This window comes from Vipera ursinii (genome assembly GCF_947247035.1).
Source record: "Vipera ursinii genome assembly, chromosome: 12".
In the NCBI taxonomy this organism is placed as follows: Eukaryota; Metazoa; Chordata; class Lepidosauria; order Squamata; family Viperidae; genus Vipera; species Vipera ursinii.
In genome coordinates this window covers 3,925,412-3,950,752 of record NC_139525.1, presented here as the reverse complement: position 1 = coordinate 3,950,752, position 25,341 = coordinate 3,925,412, and the positions used below count along the sequence as shown (strand labels likewise).

Below are 25,341 nucleotides of genomic sequence, written 5' to 3'. Positions count from 1 at the left end.
AATACACACACACACAAAAACACACACACAGAGAGAGAGATGGATGGATAGATAGATGGATAGACAGACAGGCAGGCAGGCAGATGACAAATAAATAATTAGATAAATAGAAAGATAGATATATGTAATTTGTAAAACTCAGCTTGGATGCATGTTGACCATATTATTTCCGAACAAGAAGATCAAGTCTTGTATGGAAGATTTTAAAACCCACCAGACATTCTACCATGGGTTACTTTTGCACACATGTGCAAAGCCCGGTAGCCTCCTTCCCTCCAGCGCAGGGAGCGCGAGGCGAACTACACCTCCCAGCGCTCCCCGCGCGAGGGCGCCGAGCGCCTTTTCCGGCCGGCTGAGAACTCCATCTCCCGGCGAGCTCCGCGCGCCGCGCTCGGCTTGCCCGTTCGCTGGCTGAGCTCGGCGGCGGCGGCGGCTTCCTGTCAGCCGCCGTCACGTGACCGAGGCCCACGGCGGCGGCGGCGGCGGGGAAGGGGGGGGTCGGTGAGGTTGAAGCGGCCGCCGGCGGAGCAACGGGTGAGTGGGCGCTTCGGCGGGACCCCGGCCCGGCCTGCCCCGGGGGGAGAGGCGGAGGAGGACCGCCGTGGGAGGAGGGGCTTTTGGGGTGGGGGAGTCCTGGCAAGGCGGCACAAGCCGGGCAGGTCGCCGGGGGGAGGGGGGGGCTCCCCGCGAGGAGAAAGCCAGCCTCTGGGGGGGGGGTCTTCTCCCTTCGCTGAGGCGCTACCTGTCGAAAGGCAGGGAGGAGGGGCTCACAAGAAATGCGGGCGGGGGTCTTTTGCTTTGCAAAGTAATGTGTGTGTGCGTGTGTATGGATAGATGGACAGAAGAATATAGATTATAGATGTTAAATAGAGAGAAATTAGAAAGAGCCAGAAGATAGATATTAAATAGAAAGAGAGAGAGAGAAAATAGATATTAAATAGAAGATAGAGGGAGAAATAGATGGAGATAGATAGATAGATAGATAGATAGATAGATAGATAGATAGATATGGAGATGATAGATAGATAGATAGATAGATAGATAGATAGATAGATAGATAGATAGATAGATATGGAGATGATAGATAGATAGATAGATAGATAGATAGATATGGATATGATAGATAGATAGATAGATAGATAGATAGATAGATAGATAGATAGATAGATAGATATTTGTTTTCTGAGGTTTTCGCGGGTGTTTGCATGTGGATCTTTGGTCATTCGGGTTTTTCCCCGCGTAGAAGATAGATATGAATACATGGATGGATGGAAGGATAGATAGATAGATAGATAGATAGATAGATAGATAGATAGATAGATATGGAGATGATAGATAGATAGATAGATAGATAGATAGATAGATAGATATGGAGATGATAGATAGATAGATAGATAGATAGATAGATAGATAGATAGATAGATAGATATGGAGATGATAGATAGATAGATAGATAGATAGATAGATAGATAGATAGATAGATATTTGTTTTCTGAGGTTTTCGTGGGTGTTTGCATGTGGATCTTTGGTCATTCGGGTTTTTCCCCGCGTAGAAGATAGATATGAATACATGGATGGATGGAAGGATAGATAGATAGATAGATAGATAGATAGATAGATAGATAGATAGATAGATATGGAGATGATAGATAGATAGATAGATAGATAGATAGATAGATAGATAGATAGATAGATATGGAGATGATAGATAGTAGATAGATAGATAGATAGATAGATAGATAGATAGATAGATAGATAGATAGATAGATATGGAGATAGATAGATAGATAGATAGATAGATAGATAGATAGATATGGAGATAGATAGATAGATAGATAGATAGATAGATAGATAGATAGATAGATAGATTGATTCATTCCTTATACAGGGAGTCCTCGACTTACAACAGTTCGTTTAGGGACCGTTCAAAGTCAGTGGGGAAGCCACGTTCACTCAACAACCGTGTGACTAATTTAACAACTGCGTTGATTTGCTTAACAGGCCTGGCAAGAAAAATTACAAAATGGGGCAAAACTCAGCGACATAAATTTGGGGCCAAGTTGTGGTCGTAAGCCGAGGACTACCTGTATACATCTTCGTTAGGACCCCTCCAAGACCCGCTTGGGGGTCCTGGGAAACGACATGATTTTGCACCTGTGTTGGGAAAGAAAAAAAATAACATACTGAATATCCCAGGCCACCATGGTGAGGTGCAGTGGGGGGGTCTCCAAGAAGTCCTTTTTAACTTTTTAGTACAGCAAATATTGATAAATATTAACAACAATGTCATAGTCACTCGACAGAAGGATGGGTGGCATGTAAAATAAATAAAACAAACCTCCCCTGGAAGGCAACCTTAATCCGCATCTCTCCATCTCAAGAGTTGCTTCAGGTGTTCCTTTTTTTCTAACCGAGTCAAGGTGCCCAGTTGGGCAGAATAACAAAAGTTGGAAGGGCACTTGAAGGTCTTCTAGTTCAACCCTCTGCTCCGGCAGGATAAGCCTACTACACCATTTCAGGCAAATGGTTGTCCGATCTCTTCTCAAAATCCTCCAGTGTTGGAGCACCCACAACTTCTGGAGGCAGGTTGTTGCAATCTAACTGCTCAGTTGCAGCCATGAACTTGGATCCGGGCTATCTTTCTTTTATATGAATGAATCTACTCCTCTGGATTGTCATATGGATCCACCCACGTGTGGAGTTTCTGCTCTGCTCTTTGCCTTGTTTAGTTTTGGGGCTTGCCTCCCTGTGATAAGAGTGCAGTGTGCTATTGCCATGAAATCTGTGCCGAAAGGATCCTCAGCGTGGTTTTTCTTGTATACTTTCATTAGCCTTGGAGAGTGTGTAGATTGTGTCCATATGCATGGGGGTCTTCCCTCTCCCACTTTCCATAAAGATGAAGGAGGCAAGGAATCTAAGCCTGAAGAGGTACTGCTTTTTCCTTGGCTTGGGAATTTGTGCAACTTTCCCTTTCCCCCCCCAAAAAAAGGGGGAGAAGACTGGAAAACTTGAACGGTCTGACCCACAATGTGGGTGGGTTAGATCATTTTGCACATTTGGGCTCCCTTGGGGAAATGATGGAGAGCAGTGTTGTGAGATTGTGTTCCTGAGTGATTCAGCATTGGAAATTAAGCTGTGTGGAGGGAGTGAACTCCTGTTCTTAGGAATGCAATGGTGTTAGAATGACTCACAGTGTTCTGGCTTTGTTTGCTTTCTTGTGTATTTATGATGAAATCAATGTAGCTGCATTTAAAGTTAATACATCTTATTATATTCCTGTAGCATTGACTCTGTATTATATTCCTGTAGCATTGATACCATCTCAGTATTTCTGCATCCACGGAGATAGTCATACAGCATGAATGGCCTGTGTGCCTGACTAGATTCCAATTCAGTCTCTCTCTCTGTGTGTGTGTGTGTGTGTGTGTGTGTGTGTGCGCGTGTGTGTGTGTCCTCATACAGGGCCATCTTTCCAAATTGTTGTTACGCTGTAGTCTCCACAACTGCAAGCCAAGTCAAAAAGCAAGTGTTCTTAGACTTTTCAGAGTAAAGTTTACTAAGACATAATTACTATAGGCAGGCTGGCGGCGTGGTAGCTTCAGCTTCTTCTGTTTTTACTCTACAATGTTTTGTTTCTTGGGGGAGGTAACTTGATATCCAAAAAAACACATTTTTTTTAAAAAAAATGCCAGGATGAAAAACATAGCTGTGTTTTAAACAACTGGCGGAGAGCACAGGAAGGTACAAGCACTGCCTTGGAATTGCTAAAGTGCTATTTTGAGGAAGCAAAACAAGCCTTGCTCAAACTTTTATTTACTGGGCCTTCGGGCAGTTTTCGGCTGCAATTATTAAAAATCAGAGAAGGATTTACTGATTTGTTATTTACGTTCAGCTTCCGGTAGAATGATTTTGTGCGCTAGGACTGCATGTCCAGAAAAATCCTGTTTTGTTTTAATAGCTGATCACAGTTGAAAATACACCCCCATAGAAGCCCACTTCTTAGTTTTCTCCTTGAAAGAGAACATTTTCTGGCCGTGTAAAGCTTTTCCTTCCCTTTTTATTGGATAGTCTTTAATCAATGCCATCTCCCTTGCAGAATAATGCTCAAGTTACCGGAAAGAAAGCCTGTGGGGTTAAGCCTTGCTTTTAACCACTGAAGTAGGAGCTTCTGCAAAATCTGTGTGAAAAAGCATCCAGTAACCCCACCTTGCGGCACTCTTTATTAATTTGACGTGGTTCTATCCTACTCGCTTCCAGATAAGCCAGGCTGCATCGGTTAGCTTTCTTTCTATAATTAACTTAGAGTCATCACTGATCTCAGTCCACATACGCTTAATATAGGCTCAGTTATAGACAAATCTTCGAACACAGCGTTTGTTTCTCTGAGCCAGAAACGTCTTAGACGAGGACTTTGCATCTAAAAATAGGGACGGTGGAAGCAAGAAACACGGCCGTCATGTCTACAAATTTTAAACGCTGTTCTGGAAACAATTGCTGTACCGATACACAATGCAGGTAGTCCTCAACTTACGAACACAGGAGGGGCCAGGATTTCCATCGCTAAGCAAGGTGGTTGCAAGGTGAATCAAGCCCCATTTTTTGCCATAGTTGTTCAGCAAATCCCTGCCATTGTTAAAGGAATTGTGTGGTCACTAGGCCGAACCAGGCTCCCCACACTGACTTTGTTCCTTAGAAACTGGGTGTCACTGACCGTGGAAGGCTGCAACCCTCATAATCCCAGGCTGAGCATTTGAATTTTGATCCCAATGCAAGGTCCTAAGTCCCTTTTTTCAGAGCTGCTGTAGCTTTGAATGGTCACCAAACGAAATGGGGTAAGATGAGAACTATCTTGTACGTACGAATCTCCAAGCAAGCCACACATCCCCTTATTAAAAATCTAAAATGTATTATTCCAGAAATTGGAGAATGGCGCAGTGTCGGTTCCAGATTATTCTAGTGTCCTTTATCCCCGTCTCCCCCCCCAAAAAAAAGTGGCAGTCGTTGTACGAGAACACAAATTCGAAGTGGGAAAGTTATTCTCTCTTCCCTCTTTTGGGTTTCAATTTCATTGTATAGAGCAGCGTTTCCCAACCTTAGGAACTTGAAGATGCGTGGACTTCAACTCCCAGAATTCCCCAGCCAGCTATAGCTGGCTGGGGAATTCTGGGAGTTGAAGTCCACGCATCTTCAAGTTCCTAAGGTTGGGAAACGCTGGTATAGAGAACTGCTGAAGGAAAAAAAATAGAGCAGAAATGAAATAAGGTTGCAGCAGTCAGGAGGGCATTAAAATTGGTGGCTGGCTCTGTTTTTCCTGAAATTATTTCAGCCCGACGCATCTCCCTGATTGTAGGTCTTGGGAGAGAGTTGGTTTTCGGGGAACAACCCCGCAGCCTCTGAACCTGAAAGAAACGGCATCTGTCTCCCTGCTCGGGCTCTTTTGATATCTCTGCATTGTCTAATTTTCCCCCTAAGATGTTCACACGGAAAATCGGGAGGTTGGAACTCTTCCCGACACATCACATATAGACTGTTTGATTTTATGCCCTTACATTGTTTGCCTCCTGATTGACAATTCCAGGGAGAGTTGCGTTTCCGAGGCATAACCGCACACTCATCCTAAAAATATGGGCCAGCCCTCCCGGGCAGATCTTGCCAAGCCGATGAACAGGTCTCACTGTGCACGATTTTTTTGGTGTGTTTGTGTTGTTGTTTTTTATCAGTGGCGATGCAACTTTCATCTCCGTGAAGGGTTGCTTTATATTCCAGAACATTTTGACAGCATCCTCATTTTTCCTTTCCGAAGCTATTCCCTGAATTAATGCAATGCTTTACGTTTGCACCCTCTGCAACTCCCTTACGCTAAGGACTTCACGGACTTCACAGGTTTGGTCTGCACCAATTCGGGACCGGCCTTGTGTCCCCACCATGTGTTAATGCTAGAAGGTTTTCCTCTGTCCGAGCGCATTGACTGCTGCTGCTGTAGGGGAAACCTAATGAATGCGACACAGAGAGTCCTCAACTTACAACAATGGCTTTGTAGCCAGGGAGAGAAATTACTCTTCGTTCAAGCCGTCAGCCATAAATGGCATCGCAGTTGGGCAGCAGCATCAACCACAATTGCCACACTTCCAATTTAGTCCTGTACTTTTCTTTTCTTTTCTTTTCTTTTCTTTTCTTTTTGACAGAGCATTTAATTCTTTTCCTTTTTTTGGACGGAGCGTTTAATTTGCAAACGTGGTTTGGTGCTGACAACAGATTTTTTTTTCCTGGTATCTTTTCACTGAGTTAAACTTTCTGCCTTTTTAACCTCCTTTCATCTAACAGGAATCGGCTCAGCTTTCCTTTTGCATCCCACTTTGCACAGGCCTGGCTGACCCCTGGCTGAAAAATTAACTTTCCCAAGTATCTTTTTTTAGGAAGAGGAAGATACATTTAGGAGAGGGGCAACCGCTTTTGTTCCCCCTTCTTTTTGTCAGCCTTCCATTCCCCTATAAAACGCTGCAAAGGGGAACCCCTCTTTGAAATAGCTGGTGTGTGTGTGTGTGTGTGGTCCCTCTAAAATCGATGTCGCCTCTGTGTTGAGTCTATATGTCCATGAGAGAGATTTGATTTGACGTTTTCTCTGGCTGCTTTCTCAGCAGGGGTTCCCCGCCATTCTCCAGCATGGCCTCCTCTTCCTCAACGCCACAATGCAACTCAAACTCCTTGGAAAGTGCCTCCATTAAAAAAGTGAGTGTCATCCTGGGCTTCTTTGAGATGAGATATGTAATTGTTAAATGTTAACAAGCTTCTGTCAGGACTGCCTTGTGCGGTTTACACCTGTGGGATCTTGCCCACAAAGCAAAAATCCCTTGGTTGATCCCTTGTTATTTCTCCCCACCAGCCCGTGAAAGACAGAACTAACTGGGAACACAATGAAGAAATTCCTCGTCTGCCAGGGGAAACGAGAGTCACAGGTAAACACGAGTCCAGAGGGTGCACACAGGTAGACCTCGGCTTGCAACCCTTCAGCACCCGCTAAAAAGTTACCGCAGCAATGGTAAAAAAAGTGACTTGCAAACAGTCCTCGCACTTACAACCGTTCACAGCATCCCCAGTCAGGGGATCAGAAATTAGGCGCTTAGCAGCTGGCTGGTGTTTATGACAGTTGCAGAATCGTAGGTCGTTATTTGTGATCTTCCCAGCCAGCTTCTGACAGGCAAAGTCAGTGGGGAAAGTGGGATTCACTTAACAGCCTTGTGATTCGCTTAACAGCAGCAGCAAAACAAAAAAAAGCATAAAAGTTGAACACAACTCACTTAACGGCTGCCTTGCTTAGCAACAGAAAATTCTGGTCGTAAGCTGAGAGCTGCTTGTAATCGCCTGCTCCCAAACCCACGTTACTTAATTCAGAAAGAATAAAGCTATGTGCTTTCTAAGGATAACATTCTTGAATCTTATAGCACCCTGGTATATCTGAGAAATAACCATTCAGCTAGATTGCTCTGCTTTTGTTGCATTTGTTGGGTCTATGGAGCATACTCAGAGTCGGTCCGGGTTGAGAGCGATCCATTTCCAAAGTATCTTGTCGATCCTTCACTATGTAGTCAAAAGCGTGTTAGGATTCCCTTAGAGTCGCACTTCCTTTGGCCAAGGATACAGAAATAACTAAATTTATGTCTTCTCCCTAAAACTCAGAAGTATAATTACAGTTTTACTTCCGTTTTATCAGCCACAATAGCATTTGAGCCTTTCCATATATCCTCTGCTAATCAACGCTGCTAGAGAAATGTGCATTTTTTAGAATTTCAAAGGTAAATTCAGAAAATTCTACTATACTTGAGTAACAAGGAGGAATTTTACATTTTTCTAAAAAAATGTGTGTGCTTGCCTTTTCAGCTGCGAAAAGGTTATCCAATCTACGCTCCGTTGCACAACACAAGATCCTCCATTAATGGTAGTTCATTTCACTTCCAGGTCCCCCAGTAATCTGCCTTTTTTATCTCATGTTATATTGTCTTGATTACCTTGCTGTATTTTAAACACAAAGCTGCTCTTTCTTCCACAGACAAGGAAGTCATTTACATGTGTCCCTTCAATGGTCCTGTTAAAGGGAGAGTCTGCATCACAAACTACAGACTCTATTTGAGAAGTGTGGAATCGGTAAGCAAACTTGACTGGCCTGTTGTGTGTTGGAGGCAACTGCTGTGACGACTTCTCTGCCGGGTTGACCTCGGCTGAATGGCATTTTGCAGTTGGTGAGGCAGTTGATACCTGCTGTTGTCCGATTCAGAATTATGACAGGTTTGTTCATAATGCAGTCCTGGGCTGCATTAACAGAGGGATAGAATCAAGGTCACATGAAGTGTTAAGACCGCTTTATAATGCCTTGGTAAGGCCATACTTGGAATACTGCATCCAGTTTTAGTTGCCACGATATATATAGGCAGAACAGTCAAGGAGAACGGCTTCCCTCCATAAGTTGTAGGTGCTCCATCCCTGGAGGCTTTTAAGAAGACACTGGAGACCCTTCATCTGAAAGGGTATAGGGTCTCCTGCTTGAGCAGGGGGTTGGACTAGAAGACCTCCAAGGTCCCTTCCAACCGTATTCTGTCCACCTCCAGTGATCTGAACGGAGTAGGAATCGATGGCTTGTTTTCTTCTCTGGAAGGAAGTTAGTTCAGCCTGGTAACGGAATGGAAAACAAGATTCTCTAGATGTGCACCAGATGCTTTAAAGCCAAATTATCCTTTTCAACCCAGGGCTTTAGACATGTGTTTCTACTTGCCCACAAGTGCATCAGGATTCCAAAAGAGATTTAACGGCTCTGGAGACCAATTTTTTTTTAGCCTGAGTCACGAGTCCCTTTGCAGTCTCCTGGCCAAAGTCAAGAATGGAACAGTGCAGTGTATTGTCCAGCCCAAAGGGACATTCACCCACCCTCTGTTTTTATTGAATTCTGAAAGCTGGGCAGGTAATCCTTGACTTAAATAATCATAATTGAGCCCACCGGTTAGTCATTCTGGTCATTAAGCAGGTCATCCCATGATCCTGGCCAGTTTTATGAGCTTTTTTGCAGTGATCGTAAAGGAAACGCTGTGGTCGTTAAGTGAACCAATTCACTAAGGCTTTTTTTTTTGCCAGAAACCAGAAGTGCCCATTTCCAGCAAAAATCATAAATCACATAAATGGTTGCCGAGCTCCCTAAATGCTGTCACAGGACCGCATTTTGAATCAGGGTTGTAAGTAGCTCAAGGTTGATCCGTTGTAACATCAAACAATCACCGAGTCATAAGCTGAGGACTACCTGTGTTTCTCTTTTTATATCCTCCTCTGATGACAAGAGTGCTAGCTGAGATACAGGGCAGCATTTTAATTTTTTAAAGGTCAGGTCTCTTGAAATTTCCTGGGATTATTATAGTTGCAGTAGGTAGCAATTTAGTATGTATTTATTAAATGCTTCATGTTGACGGCTGTTTTATACTGATGCTTCTTGCCTCAGTGGCCCATTAAGGCTGTGTTTTTTTTAAATCTGACAGCGTCCATCCCACTAAATTGATACCTTTGTTAGCTTTCAAGATACAAAAGTGTTTTATGACAAACAGAGGTACGGAAATGCAGTCTGTTGGGAATCCCCTCTTTTAATGTGATCTTAACTTTTTCTCTATTCAGGATCCAATAGTGGTATTAGACGTGCCTTTGGGGGTTATTTCAAGGATTGAGAAAATGGGGGGCGCTTCAAGCAGAGGAGAGAATTCGTACGGATTAGATATTACTTGTAAGGTGAGACTTCAAAATAATGTTGATAGCTTCTTACGTGAGATAATGTCACCAAGAGAATTGAAAATAAGGATTTTTCCCACAACAGCAACCCTGTGAGGTGGGTTGGGCTGAATTTGAATGGAGTTCTTAAAAGCAGAAATGGTGGCACCCCATGCTCTTGGTAGGACCAAAGTCTACAGTTAGAGAAGTAGATATTGTGGGGGGGGGGAAAGGGCTACATTACCCATCTCTGACTTAAAACCTCCCTTTTCAGTTCAGAAAGCTGCTAGAGCAAATTACCTAACATTAATCCTTGACTGCATGCATTCGTTTTTGTTTCTTTTCTGTTTGTTTGTTTTTTTAAAAAAATGGGTTTGTTTTAAATTGTAGGATATGAGGAATTTACGCTTTGCTTTGAAACAAGAAGGTCACAGCAGAAGAGATATATTTGAGCTCCTGACAAAATACGCTTTTCCACAGTCACATAACTTGGTAAACTCTTCTGAATTTATTTTGTGGTTGTTGCGGGGGGGGGGATGGTTTGCCTACAGTACATAAAAGCACATTTGGGAATCGTTTTCACGCTTGACTCTTAGCTTTGCTGCCTGTTCTGACAGTGTCGTGTACAACTAAAAACATTTAAAAATGACAAGGATAAAGGAAATACGGTATTTTTCCTGGATTCGTTAGGGTGGTTACTAGCAGGTGCGTACCTGTTCAAAGTTAATGGTTGAGTTCAGGCCTCTTACTTGAGGGGGGGGGAAATGACTTCTCTTCCTAAAGGATGTAATTTCCTTTATGTTTTGGCTCTTGCCAATGTTTTGGGACATTCTTCAGCCTCCTTTAATGAGAAAGGTAAACTCTCTTTGGCTGTATGTTTCTCCTGAATAAAATAAAAACAAGTTTCCAATGGGATAGTTAACCCTTTTGTGTAACCCTTTTGCGCCTGCCCTTTGGAACCAGCTGCCAGTGGAGCTTAGGACTGCCCCCGACCTCCGTTCATTCCGCCGGGACCTGAAGACCTGGCTCTTTGAGCTCTCTGGCCCAGGCTGAGAATTTTAATTTTAATTTTAACTGGGGTTTTATTTGTTCAGGGACGGATATAATTTTTGAACTGTTTTTAACTTTTGTATTTTTTGTTTTAATCACCTTGTAAACCGCCCTGAGTCCTTCGGGAAAGGGCGGAATATAAATATAAATATAAATATAAATATAAATATAAATAAATAAATAAATAAATAAATAAATAAATAAGGAACGTAAGTCAAGCAGTTTGTTTAGTAGCACTTGCAGATATATATATATATATATATATATATATATATATATATATATATATATATATATATATTCCATTTTCTAATTTTTCTTGTTCTCCTTTCAGCCTTTCTTTGCTTTTCTGAATGAAGAGAAGTTTGCTGAAAGTGGCTGGCTGGTTTACAATCCTATGGTTGAATACAGAAGACAAGTAAGTTTATTTTTTTTTTCTCTTCTCCGTTTGCATTCCTCCACCCTCATTTTTCAGGTTTTCTGTATATGTTTTCCTTTCTCTTCTGTGGCCAAATTGAACTGAAAGAGCAGAAAATAGGCAGCACGCTGTTTTTTTTTGTTTTTAAGATACGACAAAACCATGCAAGTGAAGTGGGATGGATAAATGAGTAGATGTCTGCGCGTCATCTGGAACAGATTTTTATAACATTAAAACCTTGACGTTCTGTATTACCTTGTTTTTTTTTAAAAAAAAACCTGGTATTGTGCGATAGAGGTAAAGCATTTGGTTCAGGCTTGAAGAAAAGCGAGAATTCAGATCAGCAAATATGCTGGTTCATTTATTCATTAAATTCATATGCTGCCCATCTCATTGCTGTGCCAAGCAATTCTTACATGTAAAGAGATGGGTGTTACTCATTTTCTTCATCCCATTTGTTACAAATCAGAAATTTAAGAAAAGAGACCTGTCAAGTCATCTTGTCTTGAGCAATTAGGTTTACTGTCTGAGCACTGAAGCTTCTTCAATGTCATTTATTCCTAAATGTGCAATAAATATTTCAAACACAAAAGGAGGATGTTGGCTTGCCAGATGTTACTGAGCTACAATTCCCACCAGGTCCCGCCAGCCTTATGAATGGTCAGGGCACCTGGGAGTTGTAGGCCGAGGTAGGAGAAATTTTGAATTCCTTTAACCTGGAAACCAGCACTGAAGCACAACGGGGTTTTACTAATTGATAAACAAAGACAAGTCTAAAGGGAGGAGAGCTGATAGTCCCTCCTTAAAACGTGCGCAAATTGCAATAAATTCGGCGACTCTCTTCCACCCAGAACACCTGACTTCCCACACACGTTGTAGAGGAAGGTGCTTCCCCGTGGTTACTCTCCATTGCTATTTTTAGTGCTCTTTTGGGCAAGTCTTTAAAAAAATCACATTTTTTTTCCTGTAGAAGAAAAGGTGTTGTTTTTTTTGCAAGAATGTCAGACACTCCTGTGTGTATTCCGGTATCAGCTAATCAGAAGGAAAAAAAAATCTGGTGTTGCCAAGCAGGCTTACAATAACATTAATAAGAACAGGGAGGAGAAACTCACCGGCATTTTGTCTTAAACCTCCCATCTGTTGCTCTGGGTCCCCAACCGTAGAGATGCTGGTGGTAAATTGATGGGTTGTTGCCACCCTGTGACCGGAATAATGCACAAATTGTTCCTCTTTGCTGATTGTCACCTTGTTCCCATGGCAAGAGAGCCTGCAAAGATCCTCTTGGTTCTCTCTCAGGGTTTGCCCAATCTCCAGTGGAGGGTAACCTTTCTCAACGAACACTATGCACTCTGCGACACGTACCCGTCGCTCCTGGTGGTGCCGTATAACACCACGGATGAGGATCTCAAGAAGGTCTCTGCTTTTCGATCCCGGTGTCGCATACCGGTAAGCGACGTCAGCTACAAAAATGGGTCTCTGTGGTTAAGGGTGCAATAGAACGATCTAAAATAAAACGTTGCTAGTTGCGAAGTCATGTCCGACCCATCGCGACCCCATGGACCACGTTCCTCCAGGCCTTCCTGTCCTCTACCATCTTCTGGAGTCCCTTTAAGCTCACGCCTACTGCTTCAGTGACTCCATCCAGCCACCTCGTTCTCTGTCATCCCCTTCTTCTCTTGCCCTCCATCTTTCCCAGCATGAGGCTCTTCTCCAGTGAGTCCTTCCTTCTCATTAGGTGGCCAAAGTATTTGAGTTTCAACTTCAGGATCTGGCCTTCTACGTTTTCACTATTCTGCAGAAAGAATGACATCAAAACAGAGTTAGTTTCCTTCTCTCTTTCTCTTTCAGCTCACTGTTCCATTAGCTAATAACTAATTGCCAAAGGGAATTTTAATGTACTGTGCTTTTGATCCCTCATAACTTTATCAAGGATTATTTCTGAGACCTGTCAGCACCCAGAATTGGAAAACAATAGAAGAGATTCTTTGTAGCTCAGGGTTGAACTGGGTGTTCTCTGAGCTTGGCAGTTTTCTTGCAGACGTTTCATGACCTGATGTAGACGGACAAGCAGAACCAGAAGAAGGAAGTCAAAAAAAGGAATCAGCCTAGAATCATTACATGTCCATAAAGGATCCATGCCCAGCCCCTCTCCCCCGTCCCACAATTCTATTCATTCTTATCTAGCACCAATTTAATGCCAAGCATTGTGTATAGTTTAACTGGAATTTAACGTGCAGTCCCTGATTCTTCACATTTGACTAGGCAACAGTATCGGTGTGGCTTTGTGAGAGTGGGCTTAGTTCCCTGATGATATACAGGTAGTCCTTAGCTTACAACCACAGCTGAGCTCCAGAATTTACGTTGCTGAGTGAGGCATTTGTTAAGGGAGCTTTGCCTCATTTTATGACCTTTCTGGCCACGGTTGTTAAGTGAAGCACTCCAGTTGCTAAGTTAGTGGCCCAGTTGCTAAGTGAGTCTGGCTTCCCAGAAGTCCGCCAAAGGCGATCGCGTGACCCCGGGGACACCGCGACCGTCATAAACGTGAACCAGTTGTCAAGCACCCGAATGCAAATCACGTGTCCATGGGGATGCTGCATAAAAGGGTTTAAAAAAAGGGTCCCTTTTTTCCAGTGCCGTCGTAGCTTGGAACGGTCCCTAACTGAACTCTCGTAAGTCGAGGGCTACCTGCGCGTTGTGGAAAGCCGCCAGGCTCTGAGGGAATATTTGCATTGCTCCCTCAGGTCCTGTCCTGGATCCATCCGGAGACCCAGGCTGTCATCGCCCGCTCCAGCCAGCCCCTTGTGGGCATGGGTGGGAAAAGGAACAAAGATGACGAAAGGTATCTGGAAGTCATAAGGGAAACCAACGGCCAGCTGTCCAAACTGACCATCTTCGACGCCAGGCCCAGCGTCAACGCCGTGGCTAATAAGGTATGCAGCCAACCTCTTCCTGTCGAGACGCACACCCTTTTCGGTGACGCTGCTTCACTCCGGCGGCTAGTCCTCTTCCCGGTCCTCTGGAGATCCCCAGGCACCCTGCTGAGTCAAAGAGCGTCTTGGCTCGGCCTTTTGAAAAATGGTCCTTTTAAAACACATCCAGAGATTTGGAAAGTGCTAACAAGAGGAATGGCTTAAGAACTTCGAAAAAAACGCTTCCTGGATCTTTGACAGGCCAAAGAGTCTTTTCCATCCTGCCTGGGCAACATTAGCGGTTGACCAAGCTGCTATCGTGTGGCCACAGCCCCAGAATCTGCCGGGATGTGGGAAGAATGTAACTTCCTGCTAACGGAGATTTAAAGTTCAGGAGTCAAAGGATGAGGCTTTTTTTTCTCTCTCTTCCCCCCCCCCTGTGTTGAAACAGCTCCACCCTATTTGCATTCACAGTAAATTCCAAGCAACTAAACTTTCGATAAAGCCAGTTGGGGGGGGGGAATCATCCATCATCTCCCTCCCCCATTGCTAAATGCTTGCTTAAAAGAAGAATGCTTTGGCAGCCTCGCGGAGGATAAAAGCGTTGGGTTGTCTAATTCTCTAAAGAGGTAGATGACTTCTGAAGCAAACAGTTCCCGCCCGTTCTCAAGGAATAGAAGGATTCACGGGGAAAATCTGACTTAAAAAGTATACTCGGGTGTGCGTGCTTGTTGTGTTCTCTCTGCCTTGTTTACCATACCCAGGACTGGCCCTAGAAAATAACCTCTTTATAAAAGCTGTCTTTCAAAAGTCATCTTGACTGAAAACTTGGGAAAAGTTCAGTGCTTGTAAGCTAAAATGCAGATTTTTTCCCCCTCTTTATGAGAAATCTAGTGGCTGCATTCCTTCCCTCCTGCCTATTCCCTTTGCTTTGTTGTTTCTCCAGCCACACCCAGGATTACTCAGTCCCTTCCATAGCTAAAATTAACTGTCTCAGTTAAAATTAACTCCCTCCAGAAAGGCAGAGAATATTGGCTTCTGGAGCAACATGTTTTGAATTCTGTTGAGAGACAGAAGCGCTCTTACCTAAATTTATTTGGGTTTTTAATCCCATCTTTATTACCTCGAAAGCAAGCCAAGGCAGCAAATATAACTAATACACTTCCCTTCTCTTATTTTCCTTACAACAACAACAACAACCCTGTGAGGTGGCTGGGCAAAAAGAGAGGGACTGGCCCAAAGTCATAAAATAACTTGGCTGATTTAAGTCTGATTTGGGAAATAATTTTGGAAAGTTTTGCTTGGGAGCTTTTGGAATTTCACACGACGTGTATTTCTTGTCTTGTGTTCTCCAGTCCCGTGGAACCGTTTTAGCCGCTAGATTGGGTGAGGAAGGTTATGAAAACTTTTATTTTCCTGTAATGCCTTTTACTTCGATTAAGTCTGTTTGGCAAAAGAAAAATATAACCATCTTAACGCCGACATTTAAACTTAGAAATACTTGATTAGGGGAGCCTGGATTCCTAGTGGGATTAGAGGATCCTGAGGCTGTGATTAAGTCAGTCCTTGCTGGAGAACTGATCACATTTCATCAGGTAGGCTCTGTTAGAAAGTCAACTTTTGTCAAAGGTAGAAGGAAATGGCTTTGCAATGACTTCCTCTTTGGGGAATTTTTGAATGTGGATGTTTGGGTGCTTTTAATGTAGATATTTCAAGGGCCATAGAGTCACTCAGATAGGTGGCCTACAAATAACTACAGATAGTTCTCAACTTACAACTTACAACAACTTACAAGATTTCCATTGTTAAGAAAGATGGTTGTTAAACTAGATGCCTCTGATTTTATGACTTTTTTTTTGCCCTGGTTGTGAAGTAAATCACAGCAGTCGTTAAGTGAATCTCACAGTCGTTAAGCAAATCCAGCTTTCCGCATTGACTTAGCTTGTTGTTAGCTCACCAGTAACAATCCTGTAATCCTGGGATGCTGCAACCATCGTAAATACAGGCCGGTTGGCAGGCACCCAAATTTTGATCCCAGGGCTAATGACAGTAATGCTGCAACAGCCGTAAGTGTGAGGACCCATCATAACCCACTTCTCTCAGTGCTGTTGGAGCTTTGAACCAGACCAATGTTTGCAAAGTTCCACAGTAATATTAATTAATTACCTCCCATGTTAATTGATGCGTCGGGAGCCCACAAAGGGTGATGCTTGCATTCTGATCAGAGCTGAAGGACGATTTCGCCCTGCGCGTGGACAGCGAGATCACCTAAGCCAGGGGTCTTAGAACTTGGCCGCTTTTAAGACTTGTGGACTTCAACACCCAGCATTCCCCAGCCAGCCGTGGGGAATTCTGGGAGTTGCAAGTCCACAAGTCTTAAAAGTGGCCAAGTTTGAGGACCCCTGATCTAAGCCCTCGGGATTATTTATTTATTTATTTATTTATTTATTTATTTATTTATTTATTTTTGCACACCTGCCAGTTGTGTTGGGAATGTATGGCGATGGTTGTCTGAAGGAAACTAAAACACTCACTTCCTCTTGCTCCAAGGCAACTGGTGGTGGATATGAGAGTGAGGATGCCTATCCCAACGCTGAGCTCCTCTTCCTAGATATCCACAACATTCACGTCATGCGGGAGTCGTTGAAAAAGCTCAAGGACATCGTCTACCCTCAGGTGGAAGAATCTCACTGGCTGTCAAGCTTGGAGTCCACCCACTGGCTGGAACATATCAAGGTACAGAGGAGGGTCGGTGGGCTTTCCGCAGGCCGACGCCACGTGGGCCTGGGGTCCCGGGTTCTTGAATTAAACTCACAAGAGGGGGCGGGCCCTACCCCACCCGTCTCAAGATTCATTCCCTGCTTCCTCGTCAGCTGGTTCTAACGGGCGCCATCCAAGTCGCCGACAAAGTGTCTTCCGGAAAGAGTTCGGTCTTAGTGCATTGCAGCGATGGTTGGGACCGCACCGCCCAGCTCACCTCTCTGGCCATGTTGATGTTGGACAGCTACTACCGAACCGTTGTGGGTTTTGAAGTCTTGGTGGAAAAGGAGTGGATAAGCTTTGGACACAAGTTTGCCTCGGTAAGAACCAAAACGGGAAGTCCTGGTTAAATCAGTTTTGCTTAAATCCCGTTGAAACTGACGCACGTTGTCCGTGCAGTTAGCCTAGTGGCCTGCATTGTGAGTAAGTCTCTTGCATTAAACTGCCGTTTGTCAACTGCTAGCTGATAATGCCAACATTGCTTTGAGACTTGAAAAGCTGGGCACAGTGGCAGACCAAGTCTGTTGCTCCTGTGTTTGTGGTCTTTGTTTTCCCAAAGGTGCTTTTTTTCAAAAGGCAACTGGACTTGGTTTTTTGGGGAAAAAACAAAGTCCAGTTGTCTTTTGAAAAAAAGCACCTTTGGGACAACCATGACCATAGATGTCTTGCTTATGTTTTCATAAAAGGACATTTTACAGCAAGGGTCTCCAACCACGCCTGGCTGAGGAATTCTGGGAGTTGAAGTCCACAAGTCGTAAAGTTTTATAGAACCCTGTGGAGCTCTTTCCCTCTGGTTGTATTGTCGCCTGGAACTTAGATTTTACTTAGATTTTAAGACTCTTGCCGTATACTGCAAACTTCCAAAAGGGACTTGTATCATAAAATAACTTTTTTTAACCACTTCAGTTAGAAAGCGTTATACTGACAAAAAACCCTCAGTCTAATTTAACCGGGTTTCTTCTTTACTTCATTCTGTATAAGGGAAGATAGCTTGTTCACAAAAGTCTGTGAAAGAGTTTGCTCCTTCTAAAGCAAAGCTAACTCGTTTGGTTAGAGCCGTTCTCATTTTTCCTTCCTTTTTCGCTTCAGAGGATCGGTCACGGAGACAAAAACCACGCGGATGCTGATCGGTCCCCCATCTTCCTCCAGTTTATTGACTGTGTGTGGCAAATGTCCAAGCAGGTAAGCTGCATTCCTTAAAGATGGTGAAGATTTAATTGGCTTGGCTGTAATTTAAGTTACTAGTGTCTTTTCTGGATGGGATCTAGGCGCTGTATGAAGACACAACACCACACAGCAAGATATGGGACCTGGATTTTAATTGTAAATGCTAGCCAGTCACCAAACACCCCAGTTTTGATCACTTGGCTGCGGGGAGATGCACTGCACTGGCTGAAACCTTGAGGTGCAGTCATTATTCCCTTTTGTTTAGCACCATCATAAATTCAAACAGTTGCTAAACAAACTGTTGAAGTCTGAGGACTTATCTGAAGAATCTGGAATTCAGAATGACCTCGTTGCCTACCCAGTTTTTCACTGTGAAGAAGGCACTTCTCAAAATTTGTTTTTTTTAATAGCACTAGCACTTATATACTGCTTCACGCTGCCCTCTCTAAGCAGTTTACAGAGTCAGTGTGTTCCCTCCCCAGCAGTCTGGGTCCTCATTTTACCGACCTCAAAAGGACGGAAGGCTGAATCAACCTTGAGCCGGTCAGGATTGAACCCTCGGCAGTGGGCAAAGTTATCAATAGCACTAGCACTTAGACTTATATACCACTTCACGGTGCTTTACAGCCCCCTCTAAGCCGTTTACAGAGTCGGCATATTGCTCCCCCAACAATCTGGGTCCTCATTTTACTGACCTCGGAAGGCTGAGTCAACCTTGAGCCGGTCAGGATCGAACTGCTGGCAGCGAGCAGTACATTACTCTGCAATACTACATTCTAAGCACTGCCCCACCAGGGTTCTTTAAGATACATTGTAGGGATGATTACAAAATTTAAATTTCTAGCATTCCCATAATTATTTTTAATGTTACCAGCCTGTGTTATTATTGAGGCACTTCATACAAGCAGCTAGAAGCTGTTATAAGTTTGTATGATAAGAGGGTGGCGAAATGTAACATTGAAGCAGCTTTGGAAATAACTTGGAAACCAGAAATAACAGGAATGATAAATAATTTGGACTCTATTCTGCTTAGAACTGTTGTTTACATTACTTTGTATCTTATCCTAAACTTTTGCCTATTGTTTTTTTTTCCTAGTTTCCCACAGCTTTCGAATTCAACGAACAATTTTTGATTACTATTCTGGATCATTTGTACAGCTGCCGCTTTGGTACATTTTTGTACAGCTGTGACTCCGTAAGAGAGAAAGAGGTGAGTTAACATGTTGATGATAGAACATGGAAGCTCTACTATGTATTTGCTTGCATGTCCGGATCTAGTAGCAACTTTGGGTGATAAGAAACGGGTGATAGGACAGTGGTAGGAGTAGTCATAAATACTGTGTAAGGGGACAGTATTTGGGTGGATGTTTCTGCATGCAGATAGTCCTCACTTAGCAACTACAATGGAGTCTGCAGTTCCTATTGTAAGCTGTGAAGTGAGTCATGGTTGTTAAATGAATCACGGTCGTTAAAAGAACCGCATGCTGGATGTGCACGTCACCTGAACAGGCAAGGCTTTGTTGCTGGAAATCAATAAAAACCTCTGTATGAGTTGCAGGATGCTGTAGCTGGTCATACATGCAAGCCAGTGGCCAGTGTGGGCATGGAGATATAACTTTGAGGATGGGTAACCTTGGTCATTGAGCAAGCAGTTATTAAGCAAGGATTGTTTGCATGCGTCTTAGAAGAATTGGGTTGCCAAGTCACACACAGTTACATGATAAGATCATCTTTATTGTCATTTTTTTACTGTGACCACACTGGCCCACATTAAAAATGGAACTCTGTTGCTGTCAACAGAAAATATCTATGTACCCATACACGTACATCACATACATATACACATGCTATATGCATACATACATACATATATACATACACATACATACATACATACATACATACATATATATATATATACATACACCCATATAAAAGTTGTTATTATTATTACAACTAACCAAGGTGGTGTGAATCTGAAGAATGGTTTTGAATATGTATTCTCCAACTACTGATGGAAGACGAGCATCGTGTGAACTCTGCACGCAGCCTGGCTCCATCAGACAGTTGTTGCTGAAACCGGCTCTGGTTTGTTTCTTTGCTTGCAGAAGCTGAGCGAGAAAACCTTGTCTCTGTGGTCCTTGATCAATAGTGCAAAGTCAAAATACACCAACCCCTTTTATACGAAAGAACTGAACCGGGCGCTCTACCCAGTTGCCAGCATGCGCCACTTGGAGCTTTGGGTTAATTACTACATCCGATGGAATCCGCGGATTAGGCAGCAGGTAAAGCATCTCAGCTGACTTTAAAAGCACATGTGGCATAGTTATCATCTCTCTTTTTTTTAACCAAGCATACCCTTACAAAGCTGTTACACATCTTCCGTCTCTCTCTTCTACTGTTCCGTATCTGGCTGGCAGCCCTTTTAAGGATCAGGATCAATGGCTAAAAATGCACTCCATCCTTGTGACTGTATCCGATTTATGACCGCTTGGGGGGAAGTCGTTAAGTGAACATTGGGGCATTAAGCAAACACTTGAGGGAGTTTTTTTCCGGTTAGGAACTGATAGTAAACGCCAGTTTCCAGCAAAAATGTAAAATGCGGCCATGTGACCGTGGGATGCTGCAAACAGCTGCAGTTGGTCCTGACTATAAGGGGGGGCTCGGCCCTCAGAACTTAGGATCGGGGTCATAAGTAGCTTTTTCAAGATCCATTGTATTTCCCAAAAGTTGCTGAGCGCCGTCATAACTCGAGGACTGCTTGTATGGCAAAAGCCAAGCTTTTACTTCACTATCGAACCCCAGAGTGGTCTTAAGGTTGCTCTTCCCTTGTTATTGTGGCTTGATGGGTAACATCTTTTTGAAAGTGGATCTGCTAAGTGGGAAAAGATGGTCCATGCGCGACGTTTCTTATTCTCCTTGAAATTTGGCAGTCGAGCCCAGAGCGGAAGGAGAAAAGAGCTGCTCTGCTCGACAAGGGCAGCTTTTGAGAAAAAAGCCGCCGGAACAAAGTCAGCTGTTTCTTTCCTGCAGTGGGCCTTTCAGGCTGTTGCCAGCAGGCCGACATCGGGGAAGAAAGGCCAGCGTTGTGTCCTCCTGGCTTAATGTTTGTTCTGAAGATGTTTGCGGGACTCAAAAGGAGCAGTTTGAAAAGGATGCAGAGCAAGACATCAGTTTACTGCAGAAAAACAGAGTACGATACTTGCGTTAGGCAAAGGCAGTAGTGACCAATAATGTGTGAACTAAGAGCATTAAGCCTTTTAGGGCAGGTGAATTTCTTATGCCCCCTTTATGCTTCTCCTTCAGGGTGGGAGGGGAAATGCATATTGGATAAACTCTGATTTAAAGGACAGGAAAGCAAAGAGAGCCAGCCAAGTGTTATGCTTCGAAAAAGCCAGTCAGTGCAATCTTGAATTCGTACACAGTTCGCTCTTCCATCTCGTACGACTCGAGAGGTGGTTTGTTTCACGTAACCCCCACTTTGTTCCATTCTTCTTTACCTTGCAAGGGATGCCGCAAACCAGATCCCTGGGTTTGGCAGCATATGCAGAACCATCCTGGCTTATTCCAGGATACTACAGCTAGTTCTTGACTTACAACCATTTGCATCAAAGTTAGAACAGCACTGGAAAAAAAATATATCACCACCAGTCCTCCTGTTTATGACCATTGCAGCATTCCCACAGATGGATCAAAATTTGGGCGCTTGGCAACTCGGATATATTTATGACGGGGGTTGCAGTATCCTGGGGTACCATGATCGCCAAAAGCTAGATTCACTTAATGACCACATGATTCACTTAACAACTGAAGCTTTCAAAAAAAAAGGCAGAAAATCGTAGCAGGAATCAGCAACATGGTCACCGTTAACCAGCCTTCTCTGAATCCTGGTTAATGCCCTGTAAAGGTAAAGGTTCCCCCGCACACGCGTGCTAGTCGTTTCCAACTCTAGGGACCGGTGCTCATCTCCGTTTCAAAGCCAAAGAGCCAGCGCTTGTCCGAGGACGTCTCCGTGGTCATGTGGCCGGCATGACTAGACGCCAAAGGCGCACGGAACGCTGTTACCTTCCCACCGTAGTGGTCCCTATTTTTCTACTTGCATTTTTACATGCTTTCAAACTGCTAGGTTGGCAGAAGCTGGGACGAGTAACAGGCGCTCACTCTGCTACGCGGCACTCGGGATTCGACCCGCCAAACTGCCGACCTTCTGATCGACAAGCTCAGCGTCCTAACCCACTCAGCCACCACGTCCCTTTATCCTTTTCTTATTTGTCAAAATTCATTGAATAAATGCATTGGGGAGTTGGAAGTCAGTTTCTCCGGGGGGGGGATTGTATATGGCCAAACTCTGTCATTTTAAGACCTTTTCACTTTGTTTAGCAGCCCAACCCAGTGGAACAGCGTTATATGGAACTTCTAGCTCTGCGCGATGATTACATGAAGCGGCTGGAAGAATTGCAAATCACAAGCAACCCCAAATTGTCCAATTCCTCCTCCTCTTCCTCCTCCTCCTCCTCTTCCTCCCAATTGATGTCGCATGTGCAAACTCATTTTTGAAGGAGGAAGAGAGAGGTTTCACTCTTCTGTCTGAAAACGGTGCTCGTTCAGAGGTGCGGGACACGAAAGGAAAACTACGATGCCTTATCCGAAGCTTCTTCAAGAACGCTTGTCCCTACGGAGAGGATCTAAAATCAGGGGAGCTTTTTAAAAGTGGATTTAGGTGCCTTTGGAAATCTTCCACCTGGGAACATGCTATCCCACTATCCTAAAGCGTTGTTTTGTTCTGTTGCTGTTTACTTTGGAGCATCCAAATATATTTAGCTAGCGGTTTCAGTACTAATCACCATTTTGGGGAGAAGCATGGTTTCACTTGTCCATCTCCAGGGTGTGACCTCGCTCAGGCTTACCTGCATCTCCGTCTGGGTTAGTGTGGACCTTCTGAATCACCCCTCTGTGCGGATGGTTGGAGAGGAGAGTTTAAAGGTAGACCACTTGCAAGGCAGTCTGGCCTCAAGGAACAATTTACTACACAATTTCTTTCCGATCACAGGCCATTTTTAATGCATTCACAACAGCGAGCTACCAGTAACTGAAAACTTTCCTGAAAACGTGTGCCTGTTAAGCGATAGCCTTATCTACAGAGCAGATTAACGTTTTAATTTTTGAAACGAAGGGAGTTGTTTGTTGTGTGTGCGCGCGTGTGTGTGTGTGAGCGAGCGAGCATGACTGTGTGACTGACATTCTGTAATGGATTAGTCTTTCCTGAAATACGTTAAAACAATTTGCAGAAAGTTTGTGCACTGAAAAAAAACTTAAATCAGGGGTAAAACAACTTGGAATCTTCCTCCTGATGGCACTTTGCTTGCTATTAGCCCCAGATAATATTGCTAGCAGCAACAGATTGTGTGGAATATCTGGAGACCACAAAGTTGTTTGATCCCTACATTTAAAATTTGCAGGGTGGGGCTTTATTTTTTTTTCCCCTTTTTGGTCATTGTGTTGGTCTTCTGTCAAATTTTATGATTTGTTCCTTTCAGGAATCTTTTTAAAGCGTAACATAACCGAGCACTTGTAAAATCAGCACAGTCCCTGTAACTTGATCTTTTAATGCCTATTTTGCTTGGGATATAAACTTTTAAAGTGGTATTTGGTCATTTCAGAACAAGTGAAACATAGGATTTGTGAGGACAGTTTGTAGCTAACATGATTTATTTTAAATGTATTGGGAAGGGGGATTACCATATGTAAATTACTTTATGTGTAAGTTTTGATCTGCAAACTATAAGGCAGAAATTATAGGATGTGTAAATTAAGGATATGGAAGTCTTTTCTGTAAAGTGTAAATAATATAATTCTAAAGTTTAAAGTCAAACTCCAAAATATTATAAATTTCTTAGTTTTAGAGGACATTGGAATATTTTAGGAATAGTATATTTTCAGTATAAGAGTAAATGGAGCACATTAATAGAATAAAATTGTATACTAAGAAATTTGCACTATTTCTTCAGGGATAGACTAAAATACTTAGTAATTTCAGCTAGCTAGAGCATGAATTATTTTCCTTTTTATGTTTGTCCTCTAAAATATCATTCTTTGGTGATGCTTTGGTGTTCTACCTTTTATTGCACCTATCAATGGGTACTTTGCTAAAGGGAAGCAAGTTGGAGAAATGAAATACATAACTTGAATCACAAAAAACTTAGACTTAACCCATCATTCTATTTTAAACGCTAGAGCAGAAAACCGAAAAGCTAAGCAGACTCAAGCATAACAGTCATTTGCTTGCAAGTTATAAGATTTTATTTTCCTTGCTACCCTAACTTTGTGTTGGTGGTAAATCCACAAGAAATACCTGTTTCCTTTGGACTGGGGTGAATGAATTGAGACACGTTTGTTTTTACAAAGTAAATCACTACAGCTGTCAACTGTTTTGGGGAGGAAGTTAAACTAAAGGGGTTTAAAATGCCTTTGCCTTTTTCATTTCTTGCATTTCACCAAGGCATTGCTGGGTCTTGATTTGTAGAGAATTTAATGTTGTTTGGGGGGGTGAAAATGTAACTTGGTGAAAATGCTCATTTTTTTCCCTAAAAACAAAAAAAGACTGGCACAATTCATATGAAATAAAAATCAAAACATGTAATTTTTTCCTGATTTATTTCCTGTAAGTTATACAGGCTGGGGGTGGGGGGCGGGGAGGGCATCAGTCCCGTGAATTTGTTGAGTTGAGGGTGGGAAATGAGGCTGGGGAAAGGTCCAGGATAGGCATTCCTTGCACCCTTAATTCCTGGCTGGGGACGATGGGAGTTGAAGTCTACCGATTTGGCAAGTGGCAACCAGGGTTCCCCGTTGAAATGCAAAGCCGCCTAGGAATCCAGTATCCTGTGAAGCCGTCATTGCCCCATCGTTACCTACAACCTTCTGTTCCCCAGCCTTGCACACTCATCCTTCCCCAGCCTTGCACACCCACACGCACACCTTTCTCCTCCTCCATTCTTGCACTCGCGTCGCACTTCCACTCCCCAGCTTGGCGCACCCACACTTTTTTTCCCCCTCCTTCTCCAGCCTTGCCTTCCCACTCGGCTCTTCTCCTCCCCCGATTTTGCACAGCCACACTTTCCACTTGCACAGCTTCGCACAGCCACACACCTCCATTTCCCAGCCTCGCACACCCACACGCGCCTTTCCCCGTTCTCCGTTCTCGCACTCGCGCTCGCCCTTCCACTCCCCGGCCTTGCACGCCCGCCCTTTCCGCGTCCCCCAATTCGGCGTCAGGGCGGCGAGGAGGCCCGGCCCGGC

The 25,341-nt window shown here is 43.6% G+C and overlaps 1 protein-coding gene across 4 annotated transcripts; it reads left to right on the top strand.

The window, feature by feature from the left end:
• Positions 1 to 429: 429 nt before the first annotated feature.
• On the top strand, positions 430 to 24,678 carry MTM1 (myotubularin 1). 4 transcript variants are annotated; one of them, XM_083371972.1, is made up of 15 exons: positions 430 to 534; positions 6,642 to 6,729; positions 6,884 to 6,956; positions 8,048 to 8,142; positions 9,652 to 9,762; positions 10,132 to 10,233; positions 11,126 to 11,209; positions 12,506 to 12,655; positions 13,951 to 14,139; positions 16,669 to 16,854; positions 16,992 to 17,198; positions 17,968 to 18,060; positions 19,142 to 19,255; positions 20,154 to 20,330; positions 22,429 to 24,678. In XM_083371972.1, exons 2-15 carry the CDS (start codon positions 6,664 to 6,666, stop codon positions 22,600 to 22,602), a joined length of 1,821 nt encoding a protein of 606 aa, XP_083228098.1. In that variant the 5' UTR covers positions 430 to 534; positions 6,642 to 6,663; the 3' UTR covers positions 22,603 to 24,678. The 4 variants fall into 4 exon arrangements, with proteins under 4 accessions (XP_083228098.1, XP_083228096.1, XP_083228099.1 ...); XM_083371970.1 differs by having other exon boundaries at positions 22,426 to 24,678; XM_083371973.1 differs by lacking the exon at positions 22,429 to 24,678 and adding an exon at positions 22,172 to 22,311.
• Positions 24,679 to 25,341: the final 663 nt, after the last annotated feature.

Bases quoted from the DNA above. Each gene is read 5' to 3' on its own strand.
- MTM1 (XM_083371970.1), top strand. From the start codon at position 6,664: ATGGCCTCCTCTTCCTCAACGCCACAATGCAACTCAAACTCCTTGGAA. The intron at 18,061-19,141 runs GTAAGCTGCATT...TTTTTTTCCTAG, and splicing joins TGTGGCAAATGTCCAAGCAG to TTTCCCACAGCTTTCGAATT. The intron at 20,331-22,425 runs GTAAAGCATCTC...CACTTTGTTTAG, and splicing joins ATCCGCGGATTAGGCAGCAG to CAGCCCAACCCAGTGGAACA.